This window comes from Malaclemys terrapin, chromosome 5 (assembly GCF_027887155.1).
Source record: "Malaclemys terrapin pileata isolate rMalTer1 chromosome 5, rMalTer1.hap1, whole genome shotgun sequence".
Lineage (NCBI taxonomy): Eukaryota > Metazoa > Chordata > Testudines > Emydidae > Malaclemys > Malaclemys terrapin.
Window position 1 is genome coordinate 87,429,387 of NC_071509.1, and position 12,936 is coordinate 87,442,322.

The following is a 12,936-nucleotide window of genomic DNA, read 5'->3' on the forward strand; positions in this document are numbered from 1 at the left end:
GGCTACTGGCGCTGCTCTGCGGTCCCGCTCCCTGGCCGGGCTGCAGCCGCCGGTGCCCGCTTGAGCTAGCGGAGCTGTCCGGCTGGGGGTAGCCGCGTAACTCCGCGCCGGGGAGGCAGCGGGCGCTGCAGCCCGACCCCCTCTGATCTCGCGCGGTGCCCAGCCCGCCGGCCGGCGTTCCCTTGCTGCGGGGGGGAGCGGGGCTGCGGCGGGAGCCGGTGCGAGTCTATTAGCAGGCGCGTGGTAGTGATGGCGGCTCTCAGTGAGACTTTCCCTGTCACTGGATACTACTCCCGGCTCCTGCCCGCCGCCGCGGCAGCCCCGCTCCGAGCCCGCCCGCCCTTTGCAGCACAGCCACCGCCGCCGGGCAGCAGGGGCCACAGGCGAGCGCGGGGGCGGCCGGAGCGGTGAGTGCCGGTCGGCGGCAGCCCGCGCGCCGCGCAGTATGGGGCTGCTGGAGCGGACGAGGAAAGAATGGTTCATTCTGGGAATAGTGCTGGTGATCGCCGTGGCTAAGCTGGAGCCTGCCATTGGGGTGAAAGGGGGTAAGTCTGGTCCCTGCCGCGCCGGCTGGTGCCGGGGGAGGGGCAGGGGGCATTGAACGAGTGCTGGCGGTGCCCTACGCGGCGCTCCCAGCCTAGCCCCTCTCTCGGCTTGTTCGCTTGCAGACGAGAAAGGGGCTGAGCACGAGGGGTGGGGGCAGCGTCCCTTGCTGCGGATCACCAGTCTCAGGGTGAACCAGAGCAACCCCAAGCTGGACTCTGGGGTTACTTTCAAGGCACAGCATCAGAAACCAGAAACGTAGCGTTACTCAGCCAAGCCCTGCTCTGAACGTGGCCGTTGCTTCCAACAACTGGGTAAAATTCCCACCCCACTGGGGCGTTTGGATGCGCGCGTTATGGGCCGCGGAGTTCACGCGGCTGCCCCCAACACAGGGCTCCATTGAGGCTCCAGGGCATTACACACTGACACGTTGCACTGAGACCCGGCACGACTTCCGTGTGCTGGAATTGAACGGCGGTACAGTGCTACCCCCGGTAGCTACCAGCACAACCCTGCTCAGTCGGGAAGGATGGATTTTTCTGCAGCTGTCAAACTTGAAGAGAAGTGGTTTAAAAACAAAGAGTGAAGTTTGTCAGTGTCTCATTGAAATATACACCATAAAATCCCTGATCACAAGAGAGAGGAGACACTTTAAAATTACCTAAAATGAGTCCAAAATTAAGGAACCTCTTTCCAAACGAGTGACACTAATAACTGGAGAAATAACGTTTAATCACTCTCAAGTTTTAAGCGATGGCAAATCCTATTATAAGGGATATGTTTGAATTTCCCACATTTGACTCTTGCTAGTCCCAATTTTTTTAAAATGAGTTCAGTTTCTTCTTTATATCAGAAGCTCATCAGTAAATATTAATATATATGGATTGTATCTTAAACTTCAGTCATAATTTGAAACCTTAATATAGCCTCTAAGGTGTCAATTTAAAATAAAAAGTAACTTAATGTTGTAACTTTGAAATATGTAGCATTTAGGCATTTGCATGCTATTGTTTACTTTCAGTGTGCAAACTTTAGTGCCAGGCTCAATGCTTAAACATCAAACAGGGATCATGCTCTGTCTTGTTCAAATCTCAAAATATAATAGATTTTTTTAAAAAGCATTTATTTGAAAACACTGGGTTGAAATCCTTTCTAATGCTCATGTTGTTTCTGTGGCACCCATGCTCTGTGAAGCAATATTCTTGTTTTTCAGTGGCAGCAGAATACTTATTCTGAGAGCTTCCCCTAAATAACTTTAAAATTTGGGTTGGTAAGAGGCCCCTGAGAGGAAGCTACTAGACTTATGGGCGCTATAGCACCCAGCCCTATAATTATACCTGCTATACTTTTAGAGTCTTGCTACATTTACTTTTTAATCAAAATTATACATGTCTAGAATAACCCAGGTAGAATCCCTTGCTAGGTCAGACATTCCCCTTCTCATCTTCCATTTACACTGTACAAAAATTAATAAGGAGTGTCTATATTTGTAAGGTGTTTTAGTATCTTTGCCTTGACTGATAATGGTGTAAATGGGATTAAAACTTATTTTGAATATTTTGACTTGGGGAAAATAACTTCCATTAAGAACTGGCTAAGAAGTACATAAAATAACTGGAGTTTAATATTTGATATCTTCCATCTCTACCCCACTTGAAAGGGATGCTGAATGACAACTTGAAATTGAGTCAAAAGTAATTTTAGGTACTTCATCTGTCCCAGACTCCTCCTGTTTATGGTTTTACTATAATATCTTCCTATTTGTAAATAATCCTTGTCTGTCCCCCTGTTGTCTCCACATGAACAACAGGGAAAACTAGTGATTCTATAAGGGTAACAATGAAGCTGCCTGTACACCAGTGCAATCAAATGCCTGAAGTAAACTGGGGGGGAAATCTTCTTGTTAAAGAAATCTTATGCATTACTTGTAACAATAACAAGTAAACAGCATTCTGTGTGATTTTTTTTTTTTTTTAGTTGATGACATCTCTTTAATTATAGTAGGTGTTTGATAGCACCTACTGATAATTGGTTTTCATTAGGACTCCCAGCTCCAAATACTCAGAACATTTACTTTTTGAGAAGATTTTCTGTATGTTTGGTTTCTGCCTGTGTAGAAAGTATTAGCAAAATTTCTTCAGGCATTCTTACGTTATGGGAGGAAAAAACACTTTGTCCATGATATTACAAATAAATACATTCTAACCCTTTAACCTTTGTTTTAATTTTTAACAGAGCTGAATTTTGAAGGATGAAAGTTCTCACTGAGGAGCTAGTGCTATTGTTTGGCTTCAAGAGAAAAAATAAAGTTATAAATAAAGTGATTTAAAAATCCTTTGAATATTTTCTGGGGTAACTAAGGCCCCAATCAGGCATGGAGTACAGTATGGTAAAACTCTTGCACTTGCATAAGCCCCATTGAAGTCAATACTCTGTAAAGGTGAATGAGGCCACCCACATATAGTTCCTTGCAGGATCAGGACCTGCTTTAAGGAGAGCCCAGGGGTGAGAGAACTGCTTTGTGACATCATTGGACTTGTCCCTGATTGACTGGACCATCAGGTTCATGACTAGTCATGTCAGTCGCTGTTCCTGGGACAACTTGAATAAAAGACATGAAAATAGCTATTGAAACATACTGAAAAAATCCTTAAACCGCCTCCACTTCACTTAAATTACCCTACTTCCACACCTGTTTTAAGATCAGAGAAAACAGGTTCTCAAACTTGGGGTTATTACATAGCGGGTGGCGAGCTGTCAGCCCCCGTCCCAAACCACGCTTCACCTCCAGCATTTATAATAGTGTTAAATATTAAAGTGTTTTTAATTCAGAAGGAAGGGGGGTCACACTCAGAGGCTTGCTGTGTGAAAGGGGTCACCAATACAAAAGTTTGAGAACCACAGGGAGAGAAACAGGAGAAAAATGCAGGTATGGTGGTAAAATGTATGGAGTTTGTGACACTCCGGCTGACAGAACCATAGTACAACTTATAAGGCTGTGTCCAAGGTTTTTTTTGGCAGAGTGCGCATGGCTGTGGAACAGTGTTCTGTTCGCAACTAGGTGAGCTCTAGTCTTACCATCTTCGGGGCATGATGCAAAAACCATCTTTTTGTTTGTTTTATTGGCACATGAGTGGGCTCATTTGATTCCACTTTGAATATATTCCTTCTGATAAGAAGAGATAAGGGGGAGTTATGCTTCCATTTGATGTTCCATGAACTAGACAAGTATTTGAGTGTGCCAAGTCTAAAGTAACATGAGCTAATTCACATAGTAACATTCAGGTTTCCCAGTTCAAAACCAGGCAAAATAAAAGTTGGATTCCAACAACATCAATATCATAGCCATGTTGCACCTACATAGCATTTTTCTATTTCTTTGTTTCTGGTTACATGCTTAATTTACTATTGCCATAAATTATACAAAAAGCACAACACAGCCAAGTTATTGTTGCAGCTGAAACTTTAATGTTTGCATTTCCTGACTTTTTTTAAAAGTTGTGTATAGTGTAACGTTTTTTGTATTTAATACACACACAGTTTTTGTATCTCATGGAGTCAGGCCTATCTAAATGCAGGATTTCTCTGTAAATAGCTTGTCTCCAGCGATGCAGAAGTTGGGTGGATTCAGTGTAGAATCAAGCTCTGTATGAACTTTGAGAGCATTGACTTGTATAGAGGATTCAGTTTCTCCGTGACTATCAATAATGTATCTTTCATACACAAGAGGAGACAGTATCTCCTCTTTTGGAGTGGAGTAAAGGCCTGCCTGCTTGCTACTGCAATTATAGTCATGTCAGATTAGTACTACTAAAAGTATGAAATAAAAAGGAAAGATAATTTTAAAATAAGATCCACTAGCTGAGTTTAGATATTAGCTTGATCAGAACTCCATTACTAATGTTTAAAAATGGAGGCTGGGTTTTGTTTTCAGCATTTCCACATGAGGCATGGTTCCTGCCCCAAAAGGATATTTGTCATTTTTATAAGAGTGCAAAATGTTAATTCCTTTGAAAAAGTGTACAAACATAGGCCTTTGATTCTGTGGGGCTCCTTGGAGGTGCAGGGTCTGCCTATGCAGATCTAACTGCCAGATTGAGACCTTAGTGTGTTTAGAAATCATGTACAGCTTGAGTGGGCCATTACGAAGCAAGTCTGTGTTGAGGATTATGTGGAACTACACTGCCCCAGGGAGCCCTTTGGGGGTGCAGCTTGCTTTCCACTTTGCACTCAGCCAGGGCCACTGGCTGGTACATGTTGCAATTCTGACTGGCCCATATGTGTGCAGCCCAAAGGTGGGAGAAGGCTCCTTATTTGCCACTCACCACTTAATAGTTCCGCATTAAGGCAAGGTAGAATCTGCTGCATGGTAACCAACAGGTATTGGTTACAAAAGCATACTCTTCATTGCATCATGCTAGTTGCTATCTCTCTTCGTTAATTAGTCTTGTTTGTTTTTGTTTTAAAATAAGAATGACATTCACTTAAATAGCAAAACGTAGTCTTTTAAAACAGACTTTAAAGTTAATGATCAAAAGTGCTGCAAATATTTCTCTACATTCTGAAATATTTAATTACTTTGGTGTATTATAACTTCTTATAGTGATATTTCCTTAAGTAGTTCACTTTGTTTTTGTGTTTGTTTTTTTAGGACCACTGAAGCCAGAAATTACCATAACATACATTGCTGTTTCAGCTATATTCTTTAACAGTGGACTCTCATTAAAAACTGAGGTACTGTAAATAAGTTCTCTTTGGTTCTTTCTCATTTTATTTTAAAAGTTTGGGCTGATCTTCAACAGCCTGATTGTAATTAGGCACATCAAATTACTCACCCTTTTTTGTTGGTAGATGACTAATGGAACCATGTGAAAGTGACGTGTGTATATAACTAGATTGTGCGTTTTAAAGCACAGGAAGGGGAGAGGAGTGAAATTCACTCACCTGTGGAAGATCTGCACAAGACACTTTATTGCTGCAGAAATCGCACAGTAGATCTCTAGTGAGATTGAGAGAGTGTAAATGGAGCCTCCATGCCTGTATGAACTACACAGCGGGCTTAGCATCATCCCCAAATGTGGCTGACTGAGCAAGTAGCTACAGGATCCATGCTTATGATGATCCAGTGGCTTCAAACTGCTGCAGAGGTGGATGCCCAAGGGGTAGCAGCTGCTACAGCAGTTTATTGCCTGGAATAGTGGTCCTAGAAGAGTTTCCTTACAGCTCCATGGCCTGCCTGTGGCTTGGAAACAGTTTCCTAGAAGATTCTCTTATATTCAGTTGTGCTTGGTGGAATGCTGAACTTCAAAGGCATATTGCTGCATTTGTGCTTTGACTCTGCTGCCACACTCAGCAGTGCTTCAGGTGCCTGAGCCTGTTTCAATTCTTATTTCCATTTTATTTAATAAATAAATAAATAATTGGTGGGTGGGGAGAGTCTCCTGTAGCTTAAGGAAAAGAAATGTTGCCTAGTTGCCTGCAAAACTTTGGTGACTGGGTGGAGGGATGCAGCAATTTTCTGTCAAATTTGTCTGCCAGCGCATCTCAGGTGGCCTTATTTAAAAGAGAACCATTGCATTTCTCTGCCAGTCCAGCCTCTCTGTTCCTTTTCACTTTGTTGACTGATTTGATCTGTTACTACTTTGCACCAGAATTTGACAAATCCCACCTTTGTTAAGTGGGACGTTTCTCTTGGCTGTTGAGCCAAACTATATTATTGAATTCTGCAGAATTTCAGCTTTCATTTTTTTTTAGAGTGTCTAAGCTTATGGTTGTGAAGATAACCCTCCAAATGGGAGCCAAGTCTGAATTAATGCCATCCTGAGTCTATAGTCAGATTGCTCCAGTTATGGCAGCAGTGAAGTTAATAACTCTGATTGGCTTAATTGCTGCTATTTCAGAGGCCTGTGGTTATCAGTGAAACTGTCAAGAATCATGTCAGTTTCATCCTTCCACATGGAAAACCAATTAATACTAACAGAAGCTAGCACTGGAATTATTTATGGGGAAGAGGACCCAAAAACTGTGGCTGGGAAGTGGTAGTGTAGTCGAGTTCTCTTCTCTCAGCAGGCAGGAATTCCTGGAGTTCAGGGAAGAAATGGAAAGGTCCTTTTTCCTTTCAGTAATTTCAAGTCTTGATGCTTCAAATTAATAAAACAGCTGCTAACTATAAGCTGATAAGAGAGATGGACCCCCACACCTTTTCCAGGGACAGTACTATGGTAGGCATGCCAGCAAGTGAGGGTGGCAGAAGGGCTTGGCTTCTGTATCTGGCTGGTAAGGCACCCCCTGCCCTCCCATCATTTTTTATATCTACCTTTGTCTAGTAGGTTTAGTGCTTGGCAAGTTAAGTGCCTAATAAAATTTTCAAGCCCAGCTTTGGACTTGCATGGTATCTTTCCATCCAAGGACCTCAAAGCAATTTATAAACATGAATAAGGGCATGTGTACACTATAAAATTATGTTGACCTAAATTATGATGGCATACAGCTGCCACAGTAATTAAATCGCTTTTGCAAGTCCGCACTACACTCCTTGTGTCGGCAGTGAACGTCCTCACCGGGAGCGCTTGTACCGATTGTATTGTCAGTGTGGAGCATTGTGGGACAGCTTCTGAAAGCTAGTGACAGGTGATGTAAACAATGCAGTGTCTACACTGACACTATGTCGACCTAACTACGTCAACCTTAACTTGATGCCACTCGTGGGGGTGGTGTTATTAAGCTGGCATAGCGGGGCAGTTATGTCAGCGGGAGCGAAATTTTAGTGTAGACACTTACTTAGGTCTTAGTCAATTAGGTCAATGCAAGGCAATTTACATCAGCCTATATTCCCATATTTTTATATTACAGTATTTTGAGTTGCAGTGCAAGTTATTTTCTTTTCTTGACTGTGTGCATGTGTGTACGTGTATTGGGATCATTTTGTTTTTACATTTGTTAATTTTAATGGAGCAAGCATTCAGTATATTCTGCAAAATCATAAGAAACTATATAAATTTTATGTCTGCATAGACAAAACATTCACACTTCCAGATTTTTATTTTAATTTAAAAACTACAATATGCTGGGTGTTTTTAAAGATTATCCTTCATGGTTCAGTGGCATCAGGAAAACAGAGCTCATGCTCAACAATGCTATTGTAGATGTGGATTCAGAAGTTCTTTACAAAGTAGTGGGCAGCTTACTGGTATAGCTCTGTTTATGCACATACAAAAAGCATCTTGGTTGTATTTTCAGAAACATGAATTACCATAAACAGAGAGAATTTTATATTTGTAGTCATAACTCTGGAGTCATGATACATGAGCAGAATATTTGCCCATACGTCACCATCACGCCCATTCAACTTTCAGTTTATTGGCTGGTTTGATCTTTGAAAGAGCTCTATTAGCTAAGTCCCCATAGATCTAGAACTTGAAATCATATTCCTGAATATCTGTTAAGCGGTTACAGTTGTACAGTGGGGAATCTGACGAATCATTGAAAAAGGTTTTACTGTGTGTATGTACTGATACACAAAAGGCCATATTGTGCTCATTGGCCTGATTAGAGGGAGGAGTGGAACTGCACTGCCCTGTGAGAGCTTGGGAGGCACAGAAATGCCCTGAATGTCCTGATATGTTGGGGAGATGGTGTAGTCTTCTCTGTTGGCTTGTGCAGGGAGGGGCGGGGTTATGGTTTAACAGCTTCCCCGGCCCCATTTGAGGTGTCCTGAGAGAGCTCTGCATTTTCGCAAGTGCACAGACTGAAATTCTGACAGGCCTTTTTGTGAGATGCGCAACAGAGTGAAGGCTCCTTATTCACTCCTTTCCTTTGCATCCATGATAGGGACTGTGACAATATGATCCAAAATGTATCCTTTGTAAGGGTCTCCTCTTAAAGATGACCAGCAAAGACATTGAAAACGCCAATAATTTGGGGAATATATTTTCTTTGTAATGCAAATCTCTTCCCCCACCCCCATCTTTTCAGGTCTGCAAAGACCTATCCCATTAGTGTAGCACTGCTGCATGCACTTCTACAGCAGTACTGCACCTACCCTAGATACTCACTGGAGACCACAGCCAACCTATTGATAAGTTTTTGTTTTCTTTATTTTTAATATTGCATAGTTTTCATTAAACCTATCTTATGTTCCTTATAGGGCATTTCCCACAAGGTGATACACTAGAAAAGAAAACTATTGAAAACTGTAGAGTACTAAAATCCAGCAAATCGGTGGCAATTTCACACTCACCCAGACTGATTATGGGGTGAGTGTGACATTGCCACCCATACGCTGTCCTAGGGATCTTGGACTGGCCTAGTGGATGATCTGTGGTGGGTCTTTTTGGACCTGGCAAGAAATAAGATGGAATGTACAAATGTGCCAGATAATTCTCTTCTTCTAATTATTTGGGGTTTTAGCATATGTAATAGTTTTTTTTTTTTTTTAACTTTTAAAATAGCTATACTTTAATTGCCTCCTGTATTCTTTCATCGCATCTGGTGTTTTAAGAAAAATTCTTTTCTTTGCTGGTGGGAAACCCTCTATTCATCTTTGTTCTCCTTGTTGAAGAAAAGATGACGTAGTACTGCGATGAGACCATTTGTAGTGCAGTAGTTGATATGCAATGCTGGTTAAAAAGATGCTATTCTAATGCTTATTCACAGATTGTACTGCATTGAGATCAGTCTCACATGGATAAAGAGGATCTCTTTCTCTCATAGGTTGCCATTAGTCTTATTGAAGATTTTCCGTTTTAAAAAAATATCTTCACTTCTTAAAGGTCTTCTATATTTAAACAAAAAATTAATATATTGTTTCTTTTGTGATAATATCGTGTCAGTGTATATTATAAATCCCAGTTTTCAGGGCTATGTGACTTCCTGAGAACACCTTGCAAATAGAATAAAGGGGAAGATTTTTAGATCAAATGCGTTGTTGTTTTTTTTTTTTTTAAGTCAAGTTTGAGGGAAACACTTTTTGGTTTGTTAAGAGAAGGCAAAAATACCTGACAAGGAACCAATGCTGAATCACTTATATTTCCAAAACTTTTATTTTCTTCAGTGGTGGATTGGATGGATAAAGATGCAATATTTGACCTTAGTGTGGGTCTTAAAGCTTGCTTGTTTGTTTTTTTTTATTTATAAATTGCCTCTTTTCTTAAAGTTGGCTAAATTTTAAAATTAAAAACTTCAATAGGCACTTACTCTTTAAGCTGTTCGGAAAAGAGTCAGCTGCCAGCTGAAACAAATTTACATTTTAAAAAGTGACTACTGTGTATGTGCAATGAATTAGACTTTCTGCATTTTTAAAAATATATCTGATATATCTAACTTAATTAAAGATAGCTGAAGAAACCTAACAAATTAGCTTTCTCATAAGAATTACATTAGACATCAGTTAAGTAAAGTGACTGGAAAGGACTCCAATGTTTTTCTGCAGGAGACCGCTAAATAGGTTAGGTTGATCCATTTCCATTCAGATTTACTACATTCAGAAAGAGTTGATCTGACAATAAGACGTTTTCTTTTGTTTGAAAGGAAATGTATATACAAAAACTACTTAGAGAATTGTTGTACAACAAGAATACCAATGCGAAGAGACACATGGTTAAGAGGGAAATATGTAATAATCTTTAATCACCCTTGAAGTGCTTTGAGGTCCTCTGATGAAAGGTGCTGTGTAACAACAAAGTCTTATTTATTTTTCCTGTATCCAGCTGAATTTTGCTCCTCATTTCTCTGAATTTTCTTGCTTTTGTTAGTTTGTCATAGCCTCAGCGTTTTTTCTGTGTAGTTCTTCCAAACCTTAATATAACTTGGTATGAATTTGCTCTCTGATTCTGGTGTATAATGTCAGTTTTTAAGCATTTCTGGGATGCTGAACAAATAAAAACTGACACTGAATTAATTTGCTATGTGAGTTTTAACTTTTCACTAGAGAAAGCATACCTGTGATTCTTTCTACAGTGTAAGGTTCTTTTCTGTTGGCATGCAAGAGACTTACAGTCTTGTTGATGCTATAGACTAGAGAAACTTTTAAAACTGTCTCCGTATTGATTACATTAGTTCATCTCCCTTGTGGTATCAACAGTGGGAGCCTTAGTGTTGACAGGCTGTCAGCTGACACAGTTCTTGGAAGGGTGACAGAGCCAGAGACCTTTTTGCACTAACCTACCATGATGGGAGCTGAACTGCTGTTAGCAACAGTGGGACATCTTTTGACAGAAGACCCTATAGTAGACAGGGCCTTAGTGTTAATGGGATTTACTTATTGAAGGGGAGAACAGACTTCTAAAAGACTTAAAATGCATGCATTTTTGTTTAACTATAAAGGTGACCCTATTTTAAACTTCACAAAAGTGAACTTACCTTCGCTGTTATGACTGGAGCTTCCTCTCTTCTTGTTTTGCAGGAGCTGACAAGTGCTTTGATGCATGTGAAACTACACCTTTTTGTCCAGATCTTTACACTTGTGTTCTTCCCAACAGCAATATGGCTTTTTCTTCAAGCATTATCAGTCACACCTATAAATGAATGGCTTTTAAAAGGGTATGTTTAAACATATTAGAGTGAAATATATTTATGGCTACTTATTAAGGGCTGCTGTACCAGTAATATGTGTTTAACAGTTAGATAGTGAAGAGATTTCACTGTGTAGTTTCATGCTTTGACACTTGCTACTGAAGAAGCAGTACACATAAAATTATCCTTTCAGAATTATGGTCTCATGTTTAGAAAGACTTGTCAGCTAATTTCATATGTAGGGAGCTTGCAACAGATCAGCTTTCTCTTTGACAAGCAGTCTGTCGAAGCTGCTATGCTTGGTATCAAGACGTATGGAAAAAAATGATTGCTGAAGAGAGGCTTAAATCTATGAATACTTTTAAAAAAGCACAATATATGGCATATGTGTTACAAGTATTGTGTGTATTTTGCATCCACACTGTACACATCCAAATGATTGTTCAATATTAGTTCTTCTGCTAAGTTGTGGGGAAAAAAATTAGCGTTTTTATGTTGGAACAAATCTCGTTCTTTGAAATGGTGAATTAAGTAGTGACTGTTTATCATGAGAATAAAAGGCATTGTCTTAAATGAATTTTTCTAATCTTCAAACAAATGTTTAGATACAAAGTGACAGTATATATATAAATGATATGATAATGAACAGTACAAAAAATCCTAAAATAGAGAAGCATCAAAATCAAACTTAAATGGCAAAAACCACCAGGCTTTGCTGTGTAATTAAAATATAAAAATTAATCTATTGTGTTAGAAATATCCCAGTTGTAAATAGAGAGCTGTGCTGTTCCATCTATTGGAAAGAAACCCTATTGCTTCAGAACAATCCCCCATCTAAGTATCTTAGCTGTAAAGCTGCTCATGTGTGTATGTGTTGGCAAGAGAAGACCTTAAAAGAGAGGTGTTGCTGTTTTTTTCAAAAGTATTTCTCCAGACAGCTTTGTTTTTCTAAGTATAAAGTGGTGCACACATTACAAGTGACGTTGAATTTGAGTCAACAAAAACATCATTTAGGAAATGTTAGTGCTGTTTACTCAGTTGGAGTAGAAGCATGTCAGTGTATCAGAATTAATTTAGACTTGGTGAAGCATAAAAACAGTTACAGTAAATATGATTGCAAAGGTTTTGCACCAGCATGACTAGTGACAGGCTTCCTCATCATCATAGCCTGTCAAAATTCAGTCCTAACAAAAACCAGTCTCATTTGCTAGACTGTGAAGTGCAAGCAGTTTTGATTCCTTTCTTCCCACTCTCTGCATTGCTATCCCCATTCCCCTCTTTCTTTTGATGACATTTTTTCATGCCACTTTAGTCCTTACAGGATGCATTCTTATCTTAATACACAGGGGTATATACATGCAACTCCCTAAACATTGGTTTTCTCTCAAATATGCTTTTACGGTCATTTTTACACAGGGATCTAATAAGCAAATACGCTTTTTGTGACGCTTATAAATGCTTCACAAACACCCATAAAATCATTCTATCGTTTCTGTTTTCACGGCATTTTATCTTTTATTACAATTAGCCTATCATATGGGGGTTTCACACTAAGAATGCTCAGGTTCGTGAACTCATGGAAAATTATTTTAAGAGGGTACTGTCGCGGAGTGTGGGGGACTCAGGGCCCTGCACCTCCGGCTTCCTGTGATTCACCATGACTCTCAGGCAGCCAGTAAAGCAGAAGGTTTATTTTAGACGACAGGAACACAGTCCAAGACAGGTCTTGCAGGCACAGACAACAGGATCGCCCCGAGTTAGGCCCATCTTGGGGTCCCAGGGCGCCCCAGCCCCCTTGGGAGGTCAGAGCCCCGTCTGCCTCCCAGCCATATCACCAGCCAGCTCCTGAAACTCTCCCTTCAGCGACCCCTCCCACAGCCT

The 12,936-nt window shown here is 40.5% G+C and overlaps 1 protein-coding gene across 5 annotated transcripts in view; it reads left to right on the forward strand.

Annotated features, from left to right (window-relative positions):
• Positions 1-336: 336 nt before the first annotated feature.
• Positions 337-12,936, forward strand: part of SLC10A7 (solute carrier family 10 member 7) — a 188,921-nt gene continuing 176,321 nt past the window's right edge. For 4 of the 5 annotated variants that reach the window (XM_054030507.1, XM_054030508.1, XM_054030509.1 and 1 more), the window contains exons 1-3: positions 337-545; positions 5,195-5,277; positions 10,946-11,082. In XM_054030507.1, the coding sequence (XP_053886482.1) occupies positions 446-545; positions 5,195-5,277; positions 10,946-11,082 (320 nt within the window). In that variant the 5' untranslated portion in view covers positions 337-445. The remainder of the gene's footprint in view (positions 546-5,194; positions 5,278-10,945; positions 11,083-12,936) is intronic. The other variant, XM_054030512.1, reaches the window with a different exon arrangement.